The sequence below is a fragment of the Pollicipes pollicipes genome, unplaced genomic scaffold, assembly GCF_011947565.3.
Source record: "Pollicipes pollicipes isolate AB1234 unplaced genomic scaffold, Ppol_2.1 Scaffold_4740;HRSCAF=5597_pilon_pilon_pilon, whole genome shotgun sequence".
Taxonomy (NCBI): Eukaryota; Metazoa; Arthropoda; class Thecostraca; order Pollicipedomorpha; family Pollicipedidae; genus Pollicipes; species Pollicipes pollicipes.
In genome coordinates, this window is record NW_023596545.1 from 8,256,760 (window position 1) to 8,273,301 (window position 16,542).

The 16,542-nt window shown below is 54.2% G+C and overlaps 1 protein-coding gene across 1 annotated transcript; it reads right to left on the reverse strand.

The window, feature by feature from the left end:
• On the reverse strand, positions 1-12,004 carry LOC119098991 (polypeptide N-acetylgalactosaminyltransferase 11-like; the record flags this gene model as incomplete). Its single annotated transcript, XM_037222038.1, has 6 exons — positions 1-84; positions 733-918; positions 5,579-5,696; positions 10,169-10,369; positions 10,811-10,986; positions 11,924-12,004. Coding segments are annotated over 6 exons (846 nt in total), but the record flags the coding sequence as incomplete, so codon positions are not given.
• Between the last annotated feature and the right edge of the window lie 4,538 nt (positions 12,005-16,542).

Consider the following 16,542-nt stretch of genomic DNA (forward strand, 5'->3'; position numbering starts at 1 on the left):
GTTGTCCAGGTACCAACGGAACGAGCGGCAGCCGAGCCGACGCCGCAGCTCGAGACGTGACGTGACGTCACCGGCCTCCGGGGGCTGCCAAAAAGTCAACAGAGGTCACGGCAGGTCAGCAAACCGCGGCGCGGGGGAGAACACGGCCTCCGGAGGCTACCACCGGTCAACAGAGGTCACGGCAGGTCAGCGAGCCGCGGCGCAGGGAGAACACGGCCTCCAGAGGCTGCCACCAGTCAACAGAGGTCACGGCAGGTCAGCGAACCGCGGCGCAAAGAGAACACGGCCTCCAGGGGCTGCAACCGGTCAACAGAGGTCACGGCAGGTCAGCGAGCCGCGGCGCAGGGAGACACGGTTTCCGGGGGCTGTCACCGGTCAACAGAGCTCACGGCAGGTCAGCGAAGCGCGGCGCAGGGAGAACACGGCCTCCGGAGGCTGTCACCGGTCAACAGAGGTCACGGCAGGTCAGCGAACCACGGCGCAGGAGAAAACGGCCCGCGGCGAACATGTCAGCGCGGAGCAATGCCAGCGCACACAACGAAGACTTCAACATTACAGGCATGCCAAGCCAAATCATCGTGCGTCAAAACCCATACAGGTCGACGCAGACCAGCACTTTCGGGCAGGCACAGTTTCCACCGCATGCAGTCTCACTGAGCCACCAAGCCAATCACCCTCACACCATTACCGCGGCCGCTACCGATCCCACTGGCAACGAGCCCGGTGCCTCACGTGCGTGTGCCGGTAGTGGAGGTGGAAGTAGCGGCTGTACTCGTCCATCCAGACGGCCGCGATCCGCGCCATGTTGGCCGCCAGCGGGTTGGCGCTCCAGGGGAACGTGTACGGATGGAAGTCACGGAAGATGTGGCCGACGCGCGAGCACGGCAGCGTCTCCACCACACCGCCGCACTGCCACGTCTGTCGGCGACAGCGGAGCGCAGACTGTCAACACACCACATTCCGCCCTACCGCCAGTCCGCACATGTTCGCCGCGTCCGATCGGTGGGCGCAGCACAGGTGCCAACATGGCGTCGTACAATACTACTCCACCTGACATACCCACGAGGGGTGGGGGACATATCGGCACAATTTCCCAAAATTATTTTTGTTCCCTCAAACGTTCCCCATAGACTGCACGTTGTACATTCCAAACGTCACTTACAGGTAAGGCTGTTTCACCAGATCCCACTTTGACCGCCTAATCCTCATTTGTTTCTCATCATTCAGCTGCTTGGCTTAGAGCCATTTCGGCCAGAAATAATCACTTCAGGGCTATAGGATTAAGGAGACTGGATAACGGTGGGGCAGGACTGCATAGCTTTGGGGGGAGGGGGGGGGGGGCAACTGCCGAGCTTTAGTACACGCAGGGACACTTCAGAGCGTGCGCTGGGCGCGCGGTAGGGGGCCCCTTGGCCCACGCTTGGCCGACGAGTGCAGCCTGCCCCGTATTGGCGGATGGACGGGGCGTCGCGATGATTTAGGATAAAGCAAGGAGAGACGATAAGAGGGTCGGATGTCCTAATCATTCAAAAATCGAAGCGTGTTTGCCATCGTAGCATCAACGCCACGCTAAGTTCAATTACTGGCTGCCAAATGTTTAAAGCAAACTAAGAATTTGATTGCATGGTGCATTTAATACATTTTTAACTTAAAACTTCAGTCTATGCACTGTGCTTCGTTCTGCCCGGCAATAAATATAAGGCAATGCTAATTAGATGAACAACACGTTGATGTGTGGAGGGGAACAATAATAATTTTAATAATAACTTGTCCATAACACATTGTATTGATCCAGAAAAAACGCACATATATTACAGCCGTGGGCTTCCATCAGTACGCCCACATAAAGTAAACATTCGGTCGAAATCACAAACGTCGTGCAGCATATTCTTTTTAACGTATTACACACTGTTCTTAGGGCATTTACATCGAGCAACTTAATTGGAGACGAATTACATTACCAGACGGTGTCATATGGGAGAGCCTTCAAAGGGCTCAGGGAGGAAGTCGTGGTGTTCAGTATCGGTTTCCCATTTCTCATGTGATTCTGCGATTTTCAATTCAGCAATAATTTCACATATCTGCGGCACGTATATTCTGAGCGAGTTTGCGCGGACGACTTCCGTATAGTGTGCGTTGGCGAAATGGTCGCGAAATGGAATGTTTTTGGTTTCTTTTAAGCTTTTGGCTCCCATGACCACCTGCCCGGCATCCGTCACCCTGATCACATGCAGGGAGAGATGCAACAGGTCCAATATAGCCAAGTTGACTGCAGGGCATGCGCGGCAGCGCCGACTATCTTCGTCCTCATTTGCTCACCGAGTGGATCAATGAAAACAGCCACGTTGAGTACTGACTAGCAGCTTTTGCTCGTTTTGCGCAACATCAATAACGCAACGTTGCATTTATCACATTTCATCAGACGTTCAACACTGGTGCGTCACCGAGATATCACAAATGAGGAGCCAGATGCTGCATGGGAAGGAAGTCGCCAAACTGACCACACCCGGTTCTCCGGCTTGCAAGAATTATAAACACGTCACGGCGTCCCTTGACAGTGCACGTCACACACCAGTCACATGTCTGGCATACTTATGACATGCATCTGGCTTTCCGATGGTAAACCACATTGCCTTCACCGTCCATTAAAGCCCCAGCTCAACATAGCGTACGTGATCTCCCACCCAACGCTTCAGGTTACATAAGCCACCACTAGGTGGCACTACTGCATTAACAGAACTATTAGTACACTAAGAAACCAATAGGTGGCTACAACACAGTACGGTCCATGTTGTTTTTTTATCTGCATGGTAAAAACAAATGCGCAAAGCAGGTCACTTTTTCCCTGCGGCATATTATGGCGCACGGTGTGTACTGAAATGCATATCCAAACGGCGACGACACCTTGTTTCGTGCGCGAGCAATAGACATTCAGATCATGAAACTAGGAATTCCGTCGACAATAAACATTGACTTGATAACCAAAGACCCCCGGAATCACTTATCATCTAGTAGAGGTTACTTTTGACTACGACAGGGCGATGAAGAATGGAGGTAATGATCACATGATTAACCTCACGGCAACCTCTTGGTGAACAGGAGATATGCCACTTCTGAGCCCCTAGATGATCACCATACACCATGACAGTGGAAAACAAATGTGGCCTACGGGACAGTAACTGGGGCAAATTTGACGTGGGGGAGTTCGGCGTTGTCACGAACCTACTAGAGGAATCTGTGCATCTCAGAAAAGGCCAATGACGTCACTGGTCCCTTCCGATTCAGCCGCCGTTGCGCTGTCCAGCCAGTTACCGCATCGCGCATGGATAGGGTGAATTCAACGCTCATTTGTGATCTCAACACTACAAGAGGGCTAGAAACACATGTCCCAGGGTGGGGTAACCTGCATGTGAATTTAAATGGATCGAAATTAAGGTTCTTAGGTCGTGACCTTCGGGTCAAATTCCAGATATCGGTGTCCAAAATGCCCCCAAACCTCCTCGTGCAACCACCGTGAACAAAGACAAATATTCTAAGCAAAAGGTCACTGGTGTTTATTTAACGTTGGTGACCAAGCAAGTTCACCAGTGTTTTAATTTTGGCATTGAAATGAGCTTCAAAGGGTTGCGCCGCACAATGTACCCGCCGAAAAAAATGTTGACCTGGGTCCAATTTATATCAGTGACCTTTTCTGACCTTAAATAAGTACATGTAAGACGTTCGACGCGGTCCCTGTCACATTCAGTTCAAAATAAGCACCAGGGACTACCCTACCCAGCACACTATCGAGTAACAAAAAACCAGTTCTGACCTCGGTCTGGCCTTCATACCTGGCCACAGGTCAGTGATTTTTTTTGTAATCCTGCATGCAATTGTTGTTTCAATCTCAAAAATGCGTGGCTTCCTCCGACACTCGTTGTCGTATCAGATTGCACGATTCCCTACAAATTGTCTTCGCTGGCAGTAGTGGGCTGAGTTTGACCTGCCACAAGCCAAGGACCTTACCAGGTACATCTACTTCTTTGATACGCAAGAATCACTCTCAAAGTGCCAACAGTTATGTAACGATTGGTGCCGCCATGCCGCGCGGCTCGGCAATCATCCTGGAAAACCTGGTGATCAACCTGGAAAATCAACCTGGTGAACTGCCCCCCCCCCCCCCCCAACCGACCCGCGTGTCAAGGGACGGGGCCGGTGTGGACCTTTTGGCCCAACATTTAAGCCCCTGCTTAAAAGACTGATGGAGATGAAGACTGATAAACTAATGTTTCTGATGTGGGCTGCCTACAGAGCCCATGAAAAAACCACTCAACGAATTTTTAATAAATAGATACCCATAATTATCAGACGTCTGGGTAGTGGTAACTAGTAACAAACGGGACAAATTGTAACAGCGACTGTGCTGCTTTTAATGACTAAAATCTGCCTCATCAACAAAAATGCCTGCCTTACAAGGAAACGCTTAAAATAGTCAGCGAGCATCATATGCCAAATGCTGGTCAACGTGGTGTGACCCCAAGTGTCGTCCGTAGCACGAAAAATGGGATTGTCTTTAGCTCACCAAGACCCCAAAATCACTGTGAAAAAATCGGGTTTTATTTTCTTCAAGACTGGGAGACAGTACAAGTAGTTTTACGAGTCGCAATAGGCTACTGAGCGGGTTCATCTGTCCTCCCCCGGCCCTACAACCGGGAAGCCCATTAGGAAGCCTTGTCCCGGAGCCCCACGCGGTGCGTGCATGTGGTGTGTGTGTGTGTGTGTGTGTGTGGTGTGTGTGTGTGTGTGTGTGTGTGTGGTGTGGTGTGTGTGTGTGGTGTGTGTGTGGGTGTGTGTGTGTGTGTGTGTGTGTGTGTGTGTGTGTTGTGTGTGTGGTGTGGTGTGTGTGTGTGTGTGTGTGTGGTGTGTGTGTGTGTTGTGTGTGTGTGTGTGTTGTGTGGTGTGTGTGTGTGTGTGTGTGTGTGTGTGTGGTGTGGTGTGTGTGTGTGTGTGTGTGTGTGTGTGTGTGTGTGTGTGTGTGTGTGTGTGGTGTGTGTGTGTGTGTGTGTGTGTGTGTGTGTGTGTGTGTGTTGTGTGTGTGTGTGTGGTGTGTGTGTTGTGTGTGCTGTGTGTGCTGTGTGTGTGTGGTGTGTGCCTGTGTGTGTGCCTGTGTGTGTGCCTGTGTGTGTGCCTGTGTGTGTGCCTGTGTGTGTGCCTGTATGCGTGCGTGTATGCGTGCGCGTGCCGTGCGTGTATGTGTGCCCTGGTTTTTGTCTGAGGAATAATGATAATACTACTGTCTTATTTATGTGAATTATGTTCCTCGCTAATGCACTGAACAACTTAGTTATCTATCTTTTCATTTGCAGGGGGCACTTATTATTAGCCACATGAGGGGTTTCAGGCTCTCAGCATCGGTTTTCAATTTGAGGTCATCAAATTCTTGAATTCAGATTCTCGGCATCTTGAGATGATAAGCAAACACTCGTCAGTCTTCGGCAACGCTGGAAACAAGTCACGACCAGCGGTTGCAACAATAATGGCACAGTTGCAGCCGCCGGCGTGAGCGCGCCCGAACACCCTGCCGCCGCGCCGTACTGACCCTGAACGAGAGCTCGAGGTTCTCGCCGCCGTAAACGTCCATGCCGGTGTCGTAGCCGCCCAGCTGCCAGAAGTACTGGCGGCTCATGGCGTACAGGCATCCGGACATCACTGGCGACCTGCGGGGCACGGCGCGCCGCGTCAGGGGCGTGGCGGGCGCCGGCAACGACTAGCCACGCACCGCACGCCATGTGATGGTTGTCACGCTCGCCGCGCCGGCACCAGCCGGCCGCGCGGCACGGACACGAGAGCAGGGCCGCGCTCGCACAGCGTGCGCCGGAGATCTGCGCAGCTAAACAACTAGGTTCCGTACAAGACACTCGAAAAAACGCAGTGATACTATGACAAACACCGCAGCAGCAGCAGGGGTTTCTTTCAGGCGGTTTTCACTCAAACGTTAAGGGTCTGGTGGGAATCAAGGATGTTTGCGGTTGCAAGACAATGCAATGCAAGCCATCACGCAGTTCCAGACGAATATCCCGTCGATATAAATCGTTTTGTGCCATGCAAAAGAAAAAAAGACCCTAATGCGACATGAACAGCCACCATTGCTGAATGAACATCGAGCCCCTATCCAACGTTCATACCATTAGGGACTGGCGAGCCCTGATACGCTAGCACAAGGAGTAAACTTCCACAGAAAGCTGGGAGGTGGAGGGTGAGTTAGGAGGAAGGCCAAACCTTTCCCCCAAATATGCCAACCTCCCCGACCCATTTTCCTCTCAGATAGGGCTGGAGCCCCCTCCCCCTCCCCACCCCACCCAACTGCCAAAGGAAAACCACCCACAGTGTAGTAAAGTAAAGTGTGTAGCAACACTCAAGTGTAGTAAAGGAGCAACTGCTCTCAGTTCGCTTCGAATATCCACACGCGCGGACATTAGGCGTGTTCAGACGACAGCACCTCCCCTAGCCCGTCACGCGACACGTCACTTTTGTGGCCCCCACTCGCCCGACATGCAGCCGGTGACCTTTGGTACCGGGCTCCCACCTGCGAGCGGCCCCACTCTTTCACCGGGCCAGCCGCTCGCGGCCAGCACTGAGCGTCACGAGCGCCAGCCGGGACGGGGGCAGTGGGGCCGGTCACCCGATCTCCTCGGCAACGCTGCCCCAGCCTGTTTTGACTGCGAACTTCGTGATAGGTGTGCTCAGGGTGAGCCACGGCTGAATAATGCAAGGATGATGAAGATGGTCCGTGAATGGACTGTGCCCTCAATGTATTTTGCATTGGCACACAGCAATTAAGACAACCATTCCATCGAAGTTGGCAACCTCACCCACTCATCTAGCCGTCACCCCAAACCAAGTGCCCTAACAATCAGAAGTCGACTGAGGCCAACTCCCCATATTTCGACACGGGATTCGTTTCCTAAGTTTACCGGTGCTTACTTCAGCGACGGTTCAACTCGGACGCCGGGACACGACACGACTGGTAAAATAAGATCCACCTGGGTGTACAACGCGCGTTTCACCAGTCCAACATCACAACTGCGATACTATAACACCCGGCCGGATTACCAGATTCACAAACTAAAGCGAGACGAGACTCGCCGGCCAACTTCACTCCCACCCAAATGTCACGCTTTAGCGGGATACCCAGACATCGCATATTGCTATACCGCAGTACGCGAATGTTCAAGCTGCAGCAGTTTCGTGCGCCGCCTTGACGTATCCCCGGCGGCCATCGAGACGCAACGCGCCGCCGTCAGCGCGGAGACCACCGCCGTATCTCCCTCCTCCACGCGCGCGCGACGCCCCCTAGCGCTGCGGGTCCGCCATGGGCGCCTCCTCCGGCTCCTGCACCACAGTCACCATCAGCAACATGAAGCTGAAGCCCGCCAGGATAGCGGCCAACTTGGCTAGTCCGCTACCCGGTTTGGCGCGTTCGCCACCAATGATTTCGAAGATGACCACGTAGAGGATGGTGCCGGCGGCCAGCGCCTGCAGCACAGCCGTCAGCGCCATGTGGCCGCCGCTGGAAGAGGTCACCAGCGTGCCCAGCACGATCCCCGTGGGCGAGGCCAGCACGAAAGCCGCCAGTGTGGCCAGCGCCCGCTGCGTGCTCGACACGGACGCGGCCAGCTGCTCGCCCAGGCAGAAGGCGATGATGGACTTGTGGGTGGCGATGGCGGCGGTGAGCAGCCAGGTGCTGGCCTCCGTGGCCTCGAGCCCGATGGCCATGCCCTCGAACACAGAGTGCACCGACAGCGCCACGGCCACGATCAGCACGCGGAAGCTGCCGAGGTTGGGCGGCGACTCGGGCGGCGGCGGGCAGCGTCGGCGACGGCGGCGCGACCCCGTCACAGCGCCGTACTCGCGCTCGGCTTCTCCAGCAGGGCGCTGCCCTGGCGCGCGTCGTACAGCACCCGGTCACCCCGCTCCTCGTCTTCAGCCGTCTCCTCCTCCTCCTCCTCAGCACCGTCCATCGTGCTGTACTCAGCCGACGGATCACGGCGCGCGCACAGCATACCCAGCTCCTCCAGCAGGTAGATACTGAACAGGCCGCAACATACGAGCACCTCGGCCAGCGGGAACTCCAGCTTGCCCAGCGCCTTCTCCCACGGCCTCCCGACCCTCGGGCAGCATGTGCGCGAACACGGTGGCCAGCAGAAACGCCGCCTCCGAGACACTGCAGGGCACGATAGCGCCAGCGAAGCGCGGGTTCTTGCCACCCGATCTGCGCTTCAGGCAGGAGGCCAGCTTGAACGGGATCAGGCCATCAGCAGCGAGGACAGCAGCAGCACAAGAAAGGCGCCCACCTTAGCCGAGAGGAGGCCCATTGTGGGGCACGGAGACGCACGCCCGTCAGGCGGCAGCGGAGAGGACCGGCAGATGAAACCCGCTCAGAGCAGTCCGCACCTCGCGAGCCCTGGTCACGGTCACGGGCAGGCACACACCCAGTGGAGCAGCCGACCAGCGTCACTAAAGACAGCGCGCCCGATCCATTCCCAGCAGCGGCAAGAGTCCTGTCTACTCCGGCTCGGCACCAGCGCACGCGGTGGGTGAGAACTGCGCCCACTGCTGGCAGCAGAAGACCCGGGATCCGTTCCACACAGCGCGTGAGTCCGATCCGCTCCAGCCAACCGCCGAGCTGACAGACAGCTGAGCTGAGCCGAGCTAGCGCAGGGCGGAGCGGCCAAGCACCAGCGCCGCCCGCGGCAGCAGTCGACCGGTCCGCCGCTGCGCGTCGTCGACAGCTTCGGCCGGGGGCGTGTCCGTCAGCCGAATGTCAGCGGCGCTCGTCAGCGGCGGCAGAAGGTCACGTGACGGCGCGCCCGGCGCCCGCGCCGGCCGACGGGAAGGTCAGCCTGCGACGGGAGCCCGGAGCCGAGAGTAGGAGGGGCGCGAGCAGCGCCGGCCGACACTGAGAAGCCGGGAGCTCGGAGCCGAGAGGAGGGGCGCGAGCAGCGCGGGCCGACACTGAGAAGCCGGGAGCTCGGAGCCGAGAGGAGGGGGGCCACGAGCAGCGCGGGCCGACACTTGGAAGCCGGGAGCTCGGAGCCGAGAGGAGGAGGGACGCGAGCAGCGCGGGACGACACTTGGAAGCCGGGAGCTCGGAGCCGAGAGAAGCAGGGACACGAGCAGCGCGGGCCGAGACTGGAGCTCGGAGCCGAGAGAAGCAGGGACACGAGCAGCGCGGGCCGAGACTGGGAGCCCGGAGGCCGACAGGACCCAGTGGCGACGTGCCGCACTTTCCGCGGCCATCTGCGCGGGACCGCGAACTAGACGAGACAATAGCCTTAGGAGAGTGAGGAGCGCCCCGGCGACAAAGGTCGCCGTCGGGAGCAGCTGCAGCTGTGCACGATGGCGGTTCTGCGTGTCAGCGTCGGCCGGGGTTCGGCGACCACCTGACGCGTGAAATCTCACCGCGCCGGAAACGTTCAGGTCAACAACCGCCGGGGCGACTGCATACTGGCCCCCCTGCGACGTTATGATAGTTACACACGATATTTTTAGAAAGATCGACATGCGTTTATGGTACATCGCTCCACGCCATTCGGAGCAAAATAAAAGAAAAAAAACATGCCAAAACTACCAGGTCGTAGATGGCAGCAAAGTTATTGCATGATCGACTCCTCCGACAGACGCGTGGAACGGGATTTCGAACAAAGAACACCAAACCTCGCGCTAAGTACTGATCACTGGCGCGCAATGAACTATCCTGAATTGTTCACTCCTTCCCGCCCAGCAGGGCAGGGATGAAGACTCGTCCTGCGGCCGTCCGGTCTCCTTTCGTGTCACCACAGCAAGAGTTCACCACGACTCATTTTCGTACGAGAACAGCGTCCAACTAGGGATCTGCAGTCCGAAAATGTCGGAATTCCACACGACAACCAGATAGTTTTGTTGCTTTTGTTTTACCAGAACTGCGGCCTAAATCACCTCTACCCTATCTGTATATCCAACGTTTAAATGTCACCATAATCTGTCGTCCAGCCACCGTAACTTGACCCACCAGTGCGTCCCTTTTTCACGACCTGACCTCCCATCGTACGCTCTGGCCGTTATGTACCCTCTCATCAGTACGCACGACCTTGCCACCCCTCTGTCCCCTGGCAGTGTCCTGTTCGCCCCCGGCGCCCCCGGCTCTGACCTGACCGGCGCCGCCTCGTCAGCTGGCGGCCGGCCGTCGGCGTCGCCTGCGTCGATCCATTCGAAGTGGCCGGACCAGGCGAACCCGCCGGCCACGCGCTCCGCCCTCTCGTACGCCAAGTCCTTGTCCCGGATGTTGTCGATCGCCGGGCACACGAGCGCGCGCGGCTCCTCCTTGATGCGCTGCAGCAGCGGCTCCACCCTGGCGGCGGGGACCGGCGTCGTCAGAGCAGTGGCGGCCCACTGTCGTCCAGCAGCGCGGGGCTCGCAAGGGGTGTTGGTCATCACGCCTTGGCCATCATCCCCTGATCTCATGACATGAGTAGGCAATGCGGCACGTGCAAACACATGCTGCGACAGTAAACCCACTTGCTAGAGAGCAACTGCCGCACAGTAACGCTGCCCGTTCACAGCTCAGTTGAACAGGAAACGCAAAAAGCGGATACAAACAATATCAACAAACACACCTTGCATACACCATAATTGGGTTTATAGCTACCAGTAAACCTAGCATACAAATGCAGCACAGCCATCAGAAAACAAGTTCTCCGTTTACGGCAACACCACAAACGTCACCGTCTGCCGGCGCGCTTACTCAGGACCGCTCCGAGACGGCCGCTGGCCAGCGTCGGCGGCGGCTCACCATTGCTGGCCGGGCTCCACATGCGAGTCCAGGAAGATGAGCACCTGGCCGCCGGCGCGCTCGGCGCCCCAGTGGCGGCCCTTGATCAGGCCCTGACGCTCGTGCAGGCGCAGAAGCCGCACCTTGGTTGGCAAGCCGCTGTGCCACGTAGCGTTCCAGCTGGACGCCCAGCTCCGCTGTCGGCAGGCGCGGCGCGAGCGAGGGTTACGGGTGCGTGCCTGCAGGTGAGTCATCTACCCTAGCTCTGCCACCCGGCTCCAAATGGAGCCGGGTGGCAATGAAACAAAACAGACAGTGGACAACCTGGTGTCAGATCAACTGTGGCGATAACAAATCAATGATACAAAACTTACGAGTTCGCAAAGCAGATCACAGCCCTTTTCAGTCCAAAGAGGCACAACATGCATTGTCACACCAATACTGCTACATGCTGCAATAGGCATAATAGCATTAGCAATAGCCATTGCTGTAAAGCACCACATGTCAATTTTGTGTTTTGAGTGGTTCAGTGAAAAAGTATCAAAATTATCAATCTGGTGTAATGCAAGCCCATGGGAGGCTAGGCCAATGACCTCTTTTCCCTTTCCACAGCCAATGATCATTTCAAGGTGGCACAAAAAGAAAACAGCAAAAAAAATACATGTTCAATTTCGCGACGTTATTCACTGGGGGTTTCCGTCATTCTAGAAAATATAGCTGGGATCCAGCATCAGCCTTCGCCCCATGATGAGAGAATCCCGGCTTGCTGCCATATTATCGCACATATCCCTTACAGGATCCCAAAATGACGTCAGATGCAAAGGGTTCCTCCAGAAGGCATCGCAAATATTATAAATACAAATTGGGGTGGCTGGGCAGTGCAGACTTCATGACAGGGCAGGCCTCGACTGAAACAAACATGGAATTGGAATAGGAAAACAGCATTGAGGATACCACCCCATAGACCCAGATGCAAAACAACCACCTTCCTCACACTGCAAACCTCAGAGTACGAAGCCAAAAGCTAGACTTCTTCCCAAGCCACAAGTAAACACGCATAACCGTTGATCGCCCGCCGTCTCCGCCGCCACGGCGCCACCATTCACGGCACGCAGTCCAACCTTTAGTGCTGGCGTCGTCCACCAGGAGAACCTCGTGCATCAGGTGCTCGGGCGTGCGGGCCAGCACCGAGTGGACGGTGCGCAGGCAGAGCCGACCACGCCTCGTTGTGGAAGTGATGACGACGCTGGCGTTGGGCAGGTCAGTGTCGAACGCTCGATTACGGCACCTGGTCCCGGCGGGCCGGCGGCAGGATCGCGGGGTCACCAGATGTCACGCCAGGACACGGGCCATAGGACGCATGTCGCACGGGTATAGTTAACCCGCTTAGCCGAAGAATGTGAAGAAAACATGGTCTGTCAACACTTCTACATCATGCTAAGTCTTCTTATTGACATGTTTGGACCAAATGCTTGCATACTGCGTGGGAGCGTTCTGCGGCGAGAGATGTCCCGTGAAACACGGAGAACTCAGGCCAAACCCGCGAGGGACCCACACACAGACCCCTGGCGAGCGGACACCACCTGGCGGTCGGCTGAGCACTCACAGAGCGGGCCGAACGTCGGGCAGGCGCCGCACGTACGGCACCTTGTCGCTGGCCACCACGTTGAAGCCCTCTTGCTGGAAGAGCCGGTCGGCGCGGCGCTGCTCGTCGGCCGAGAGCAGCACGGGCCGGCCGGCGTCGCCGGCGCCCGGCTCGATCAGCGCCAGCTGCGGGAAGTCAGGTCGGCCGGCCGCCGCAGCAGCGCGTACAGCACGGCTGCGGCGGCGGCGGCGGCCGCAGCCAGCAGGAAAGGCCGTCGCCAAGGCCAGCTGGACCGGACCTCTGCAGCAGTTAGTTGATCGTGGCACACAAGAGCATTTTGAAATACGTGCGAAGGCATGGCTTGGGTGGATTTACGATGAATTTGAAAGTTCGGATCAGTGAGTTTTTCAATAGATTTGTCGAATACCTCCACATCGGCGAGAATGTGAAGACAAGTATAATCCACATCTGCCTGGCACCAAGAAAAGGAGGTGGCTGTTACATGCGTCATTATAGGTGACCCATGTGTCATTCATAGATAAAAGTTCATCGTGAGTAACAACTGTGTGACCATGGAAAACTGTGAGTTGGCCATGACGTACGAAAAGAACTTCTCAGAAGTCGTTAATCAGTATAGTGATATGATCGTAGTAATATGATAGAAGCAACAGAAGGGTTGTACAAATGGAAGCAATGGTTAACTCTCATTTTGGACTTAGCATGACTTACAATCATTGCATATCATGGAACCACCATAAGCATTTAAATGTCCCGCCAAACAGGTGGAGGAATCCCAGGACACATATTACCTCGGATGCATAGTCTGTGACATAGCAAGCTATTCTGGAATTTAGACAACAAAAAACACAACTGCCAACTTACTACACTTAGAACAAAACGAGCTTGCAGGCTTGCTTGGCTAAGCGACGGAGCGTCTATGGACGATTTGCGTTTGCATTATTGCAACACCGCTCATGGGATTCCCTGGCCGACCCGAACTCTGACTGCTGGGACGCCTGACGGGCACCTGGTGTGATGTGTTGGCTGTCAGGGACGTTCAAACCCTGGTCTCCAGATTTCCACTGCGGTTGGAGCGTTGACGTGCACTCCAAAGTGCGAGAAAATCCACTTGCTACCACTGCAAATGCCAGATCTCCCTAATTTCGCCCCTGCCACTGTGTCGATGCAGCTGCAGTGTTTCTGTGTTGTCAGACACTTTACTACCCCAAAAACACCCCCAGAGGCCAGTGGGAGTGCCGTTTGGCCGTAGCCGTGAGTTTACGTGAAAATATATGCATTTCGTGGGCCCTTTATCGTACCCGTGTCAATTATTATTTACTCGATACGTGTGGCTTCTCTAGCATTTCTCAAAGCAAGGCATTCTGGCAATGCATTTGATCGTCACTATGGCTCACCTCTCTCGCCACAAAAAGTGAATTAATGCAGGAAAGAATGGCGGTTGGCGAGCGCCTGCAGCATCCGCGCATGGGTTCTCTCGTCGTTTTGGCCGCCGCCGGCGCCGGAGACGGGGCAATCGATCGGCGGCATGGCACAATCAGTACAGACAATGAATTGATGCACGCGGTGATTTAACAGCGTGCCGTATTCGGCACCGTTTTTTAAAAATGTCGACACCCCCTGTTCGCCCAACGAATACTGGCATAGCCGTGCGTCCAACAAACTCGTATTAGGCACGTGAATTGCAGCTGGTCCGTTGGCCGACGTTTTGAACTGTATTTGCGTTTCTGACCGCTCTGGCTGCCGAGCTGAGGTATACAACGTGAAAACCATCAAAACAAGCCAACTTCATCTTGGCCGCTTCTGTGCACCTGACAAGTGACAGCACGTCTCACACCGCTCGATGCTCTCGTCCAATGATCTACCTACACAGTTTCGAACGGCTGCTCGTCGGCTTTGTCGTCCGTCACATTCCGGGCGGCCGGTGCAAGACCAGCGGGCCTGCACCGGTCTTGTCGCCACATCTATGCCCGATCCCGGTTCGCAGCGGCTGGCGATCTACCCGTGGAAAACGGTCTTGTGCGCCCGTGCGTCATGTTCAAATTTCACTGTTTAATGACCCGCCGTTTGGACCCTGGGCAATGCAAAACAAATGGGACAGGCGCAGACACATCCTAGGCAATGGCAGTTGTTTAGGGTGTGCCTGTCTTGAGGGTGTTTCTGCACCCTGTAATCGTTTTTATCATGCATTCAGTAAGCTGATGGCAATAATGTGTTCTGTCTTCTTAAATTCCAAGAGCTTGTTATGCAGCAGACAGATGATGCATCCATGGCAGCCTGTATTCTGGGATTCCTCCATCTGTTTGCTGAGACCTGAACCTGCAGAACAACCCATAAACAATGGGGTGAATGCTTACTTTTAGACTTGGTCCCACATCTTGATTTTCCTGGCATCTGTGGGCATGACAAACATGGTGACTTGTAACATAATTTTGCCTCTTAACTCTGTCCAAAAGTTGTCAACACAGTATTACTTTTCTGAGCTTTGTGATGCTCAAATAAAGTTTCAAGTGCCAGAATGCAAGCACAACTGAGACCAGTCCATCAAAAGCTTGGAAACAGCTTCCAGATGGAACCTGCCAGTTCCCCTTGCACCATCTTTGGAATGCTTGGATGTTGCATGGATAAAAATGAGGTAAATGGTTAAGCTGTTCCATTTCTTTTTCCTTGCCTTCACATCATTTTGCCAAAAACTTTCTTAGTTTTATTGCTCATGGTAATGGTTTTCACTGCATCTTTCCTAGCCATCTTAATTGTTGGCAAGGTTCTGCAAAGATTACTGCTTATGCTCCCTGCATGTGAACTCAGATCAACAGTGAAACAAAAGGAGGAGACAAGTTAAGCTTTTAAGGAGAAGAGTTTATATATATTTAAGACAATCCAAAGAACTTGAAAGCATGAGCATGAAAGTATAAAAAAGATGAGGAAAACCAATGCAATTATCAAGGCCATTAGGTTTGACTAAGAGTAAAATTAAAAGGTTGTATTTCTCAAACAACTGTGGTTGATATAGGTTCACGCACATCAACTGCTCAGCTATTTTGCACCCAATCTCGAAAAACAAGCTGGAGAGGTATGTTTCATACTAGACATAATACCAACACAGGGAAAGAATGAACAACCACACAATTTCTTTTTGCCTTGAGTCTTAGACATCAATGATATACTGGCCCAGGGAAGCAATCCAAGTGAATATTGTTGAGGCCAAGAGGTGACTTAAGAATTCCCTTCCCTCCATAAATGCCCCACTATAAGTTACCAAACCAACACTGGGAGAACCCTTCTAAGACCATAATGACCAAGACCTTCTAAGACCATAAAAAACTGACACTTCTATGCTGGCCAGTTGTTCTACCCGATGTAATGTCGTCAATACTGAGTTTAGTTCAGTTACTGGGTTACAATTATTACATAGCTTTGGTTATGTCACAACAATGACAAATCATTTGCTGTCACACCAATGTGTACAATGTTCAAACCAGGAATATGTTCTTCATAACAACAAAAGCCCTTAATGATTGCAACCAATATTTTACGCAACCCACATTGCAACCAACCTTCCCCAACTTTATTCATCGGGCTTTCGCCGCCAACGCAACTCACACCGCGCCGGGTGCCGCGCTGCCGTTACTTTTGCCGTAGCCTTGCTTCTGCCCACATTACCGTGTAGCGGCACTGTGACGTCAACATGGGACTAAATCAGATGGCACCAGCGTTCCGGCGACGTGACAACGTTACCCTTTGCTGTCTGGTTTAAACATAAATATCACCATAAACCAGATTTCTTCGGCCTACCACATTCAATAAAGCATTTTAACAGGTAACTGGCGTTGGTTTGCACCAGAGCTACAAGATTATTGCTGGAATGGGCTTGCATCCTGCAGCATCCCCGGCAGAAAGATGGTGTACCCCACTCACCAATGATTTATCCCCACGTACTCTAGCCTGCAGCACGGACGGATCCAGAGGGGTGGCCACGGGGCCACGTCCCCCCCCCCCTTGAACCTCGAAGGGCCCCATAGTCGACCAAAACAGATGCATCTTCGTAAACACAAAACGCAACAAAATTGGACATCTTGGATTTTCAGGCCACCAAGACAGTTGCCAGTGAAAGTGAAGAGCCAACGAGAAGGGATAAAAATATTGAATG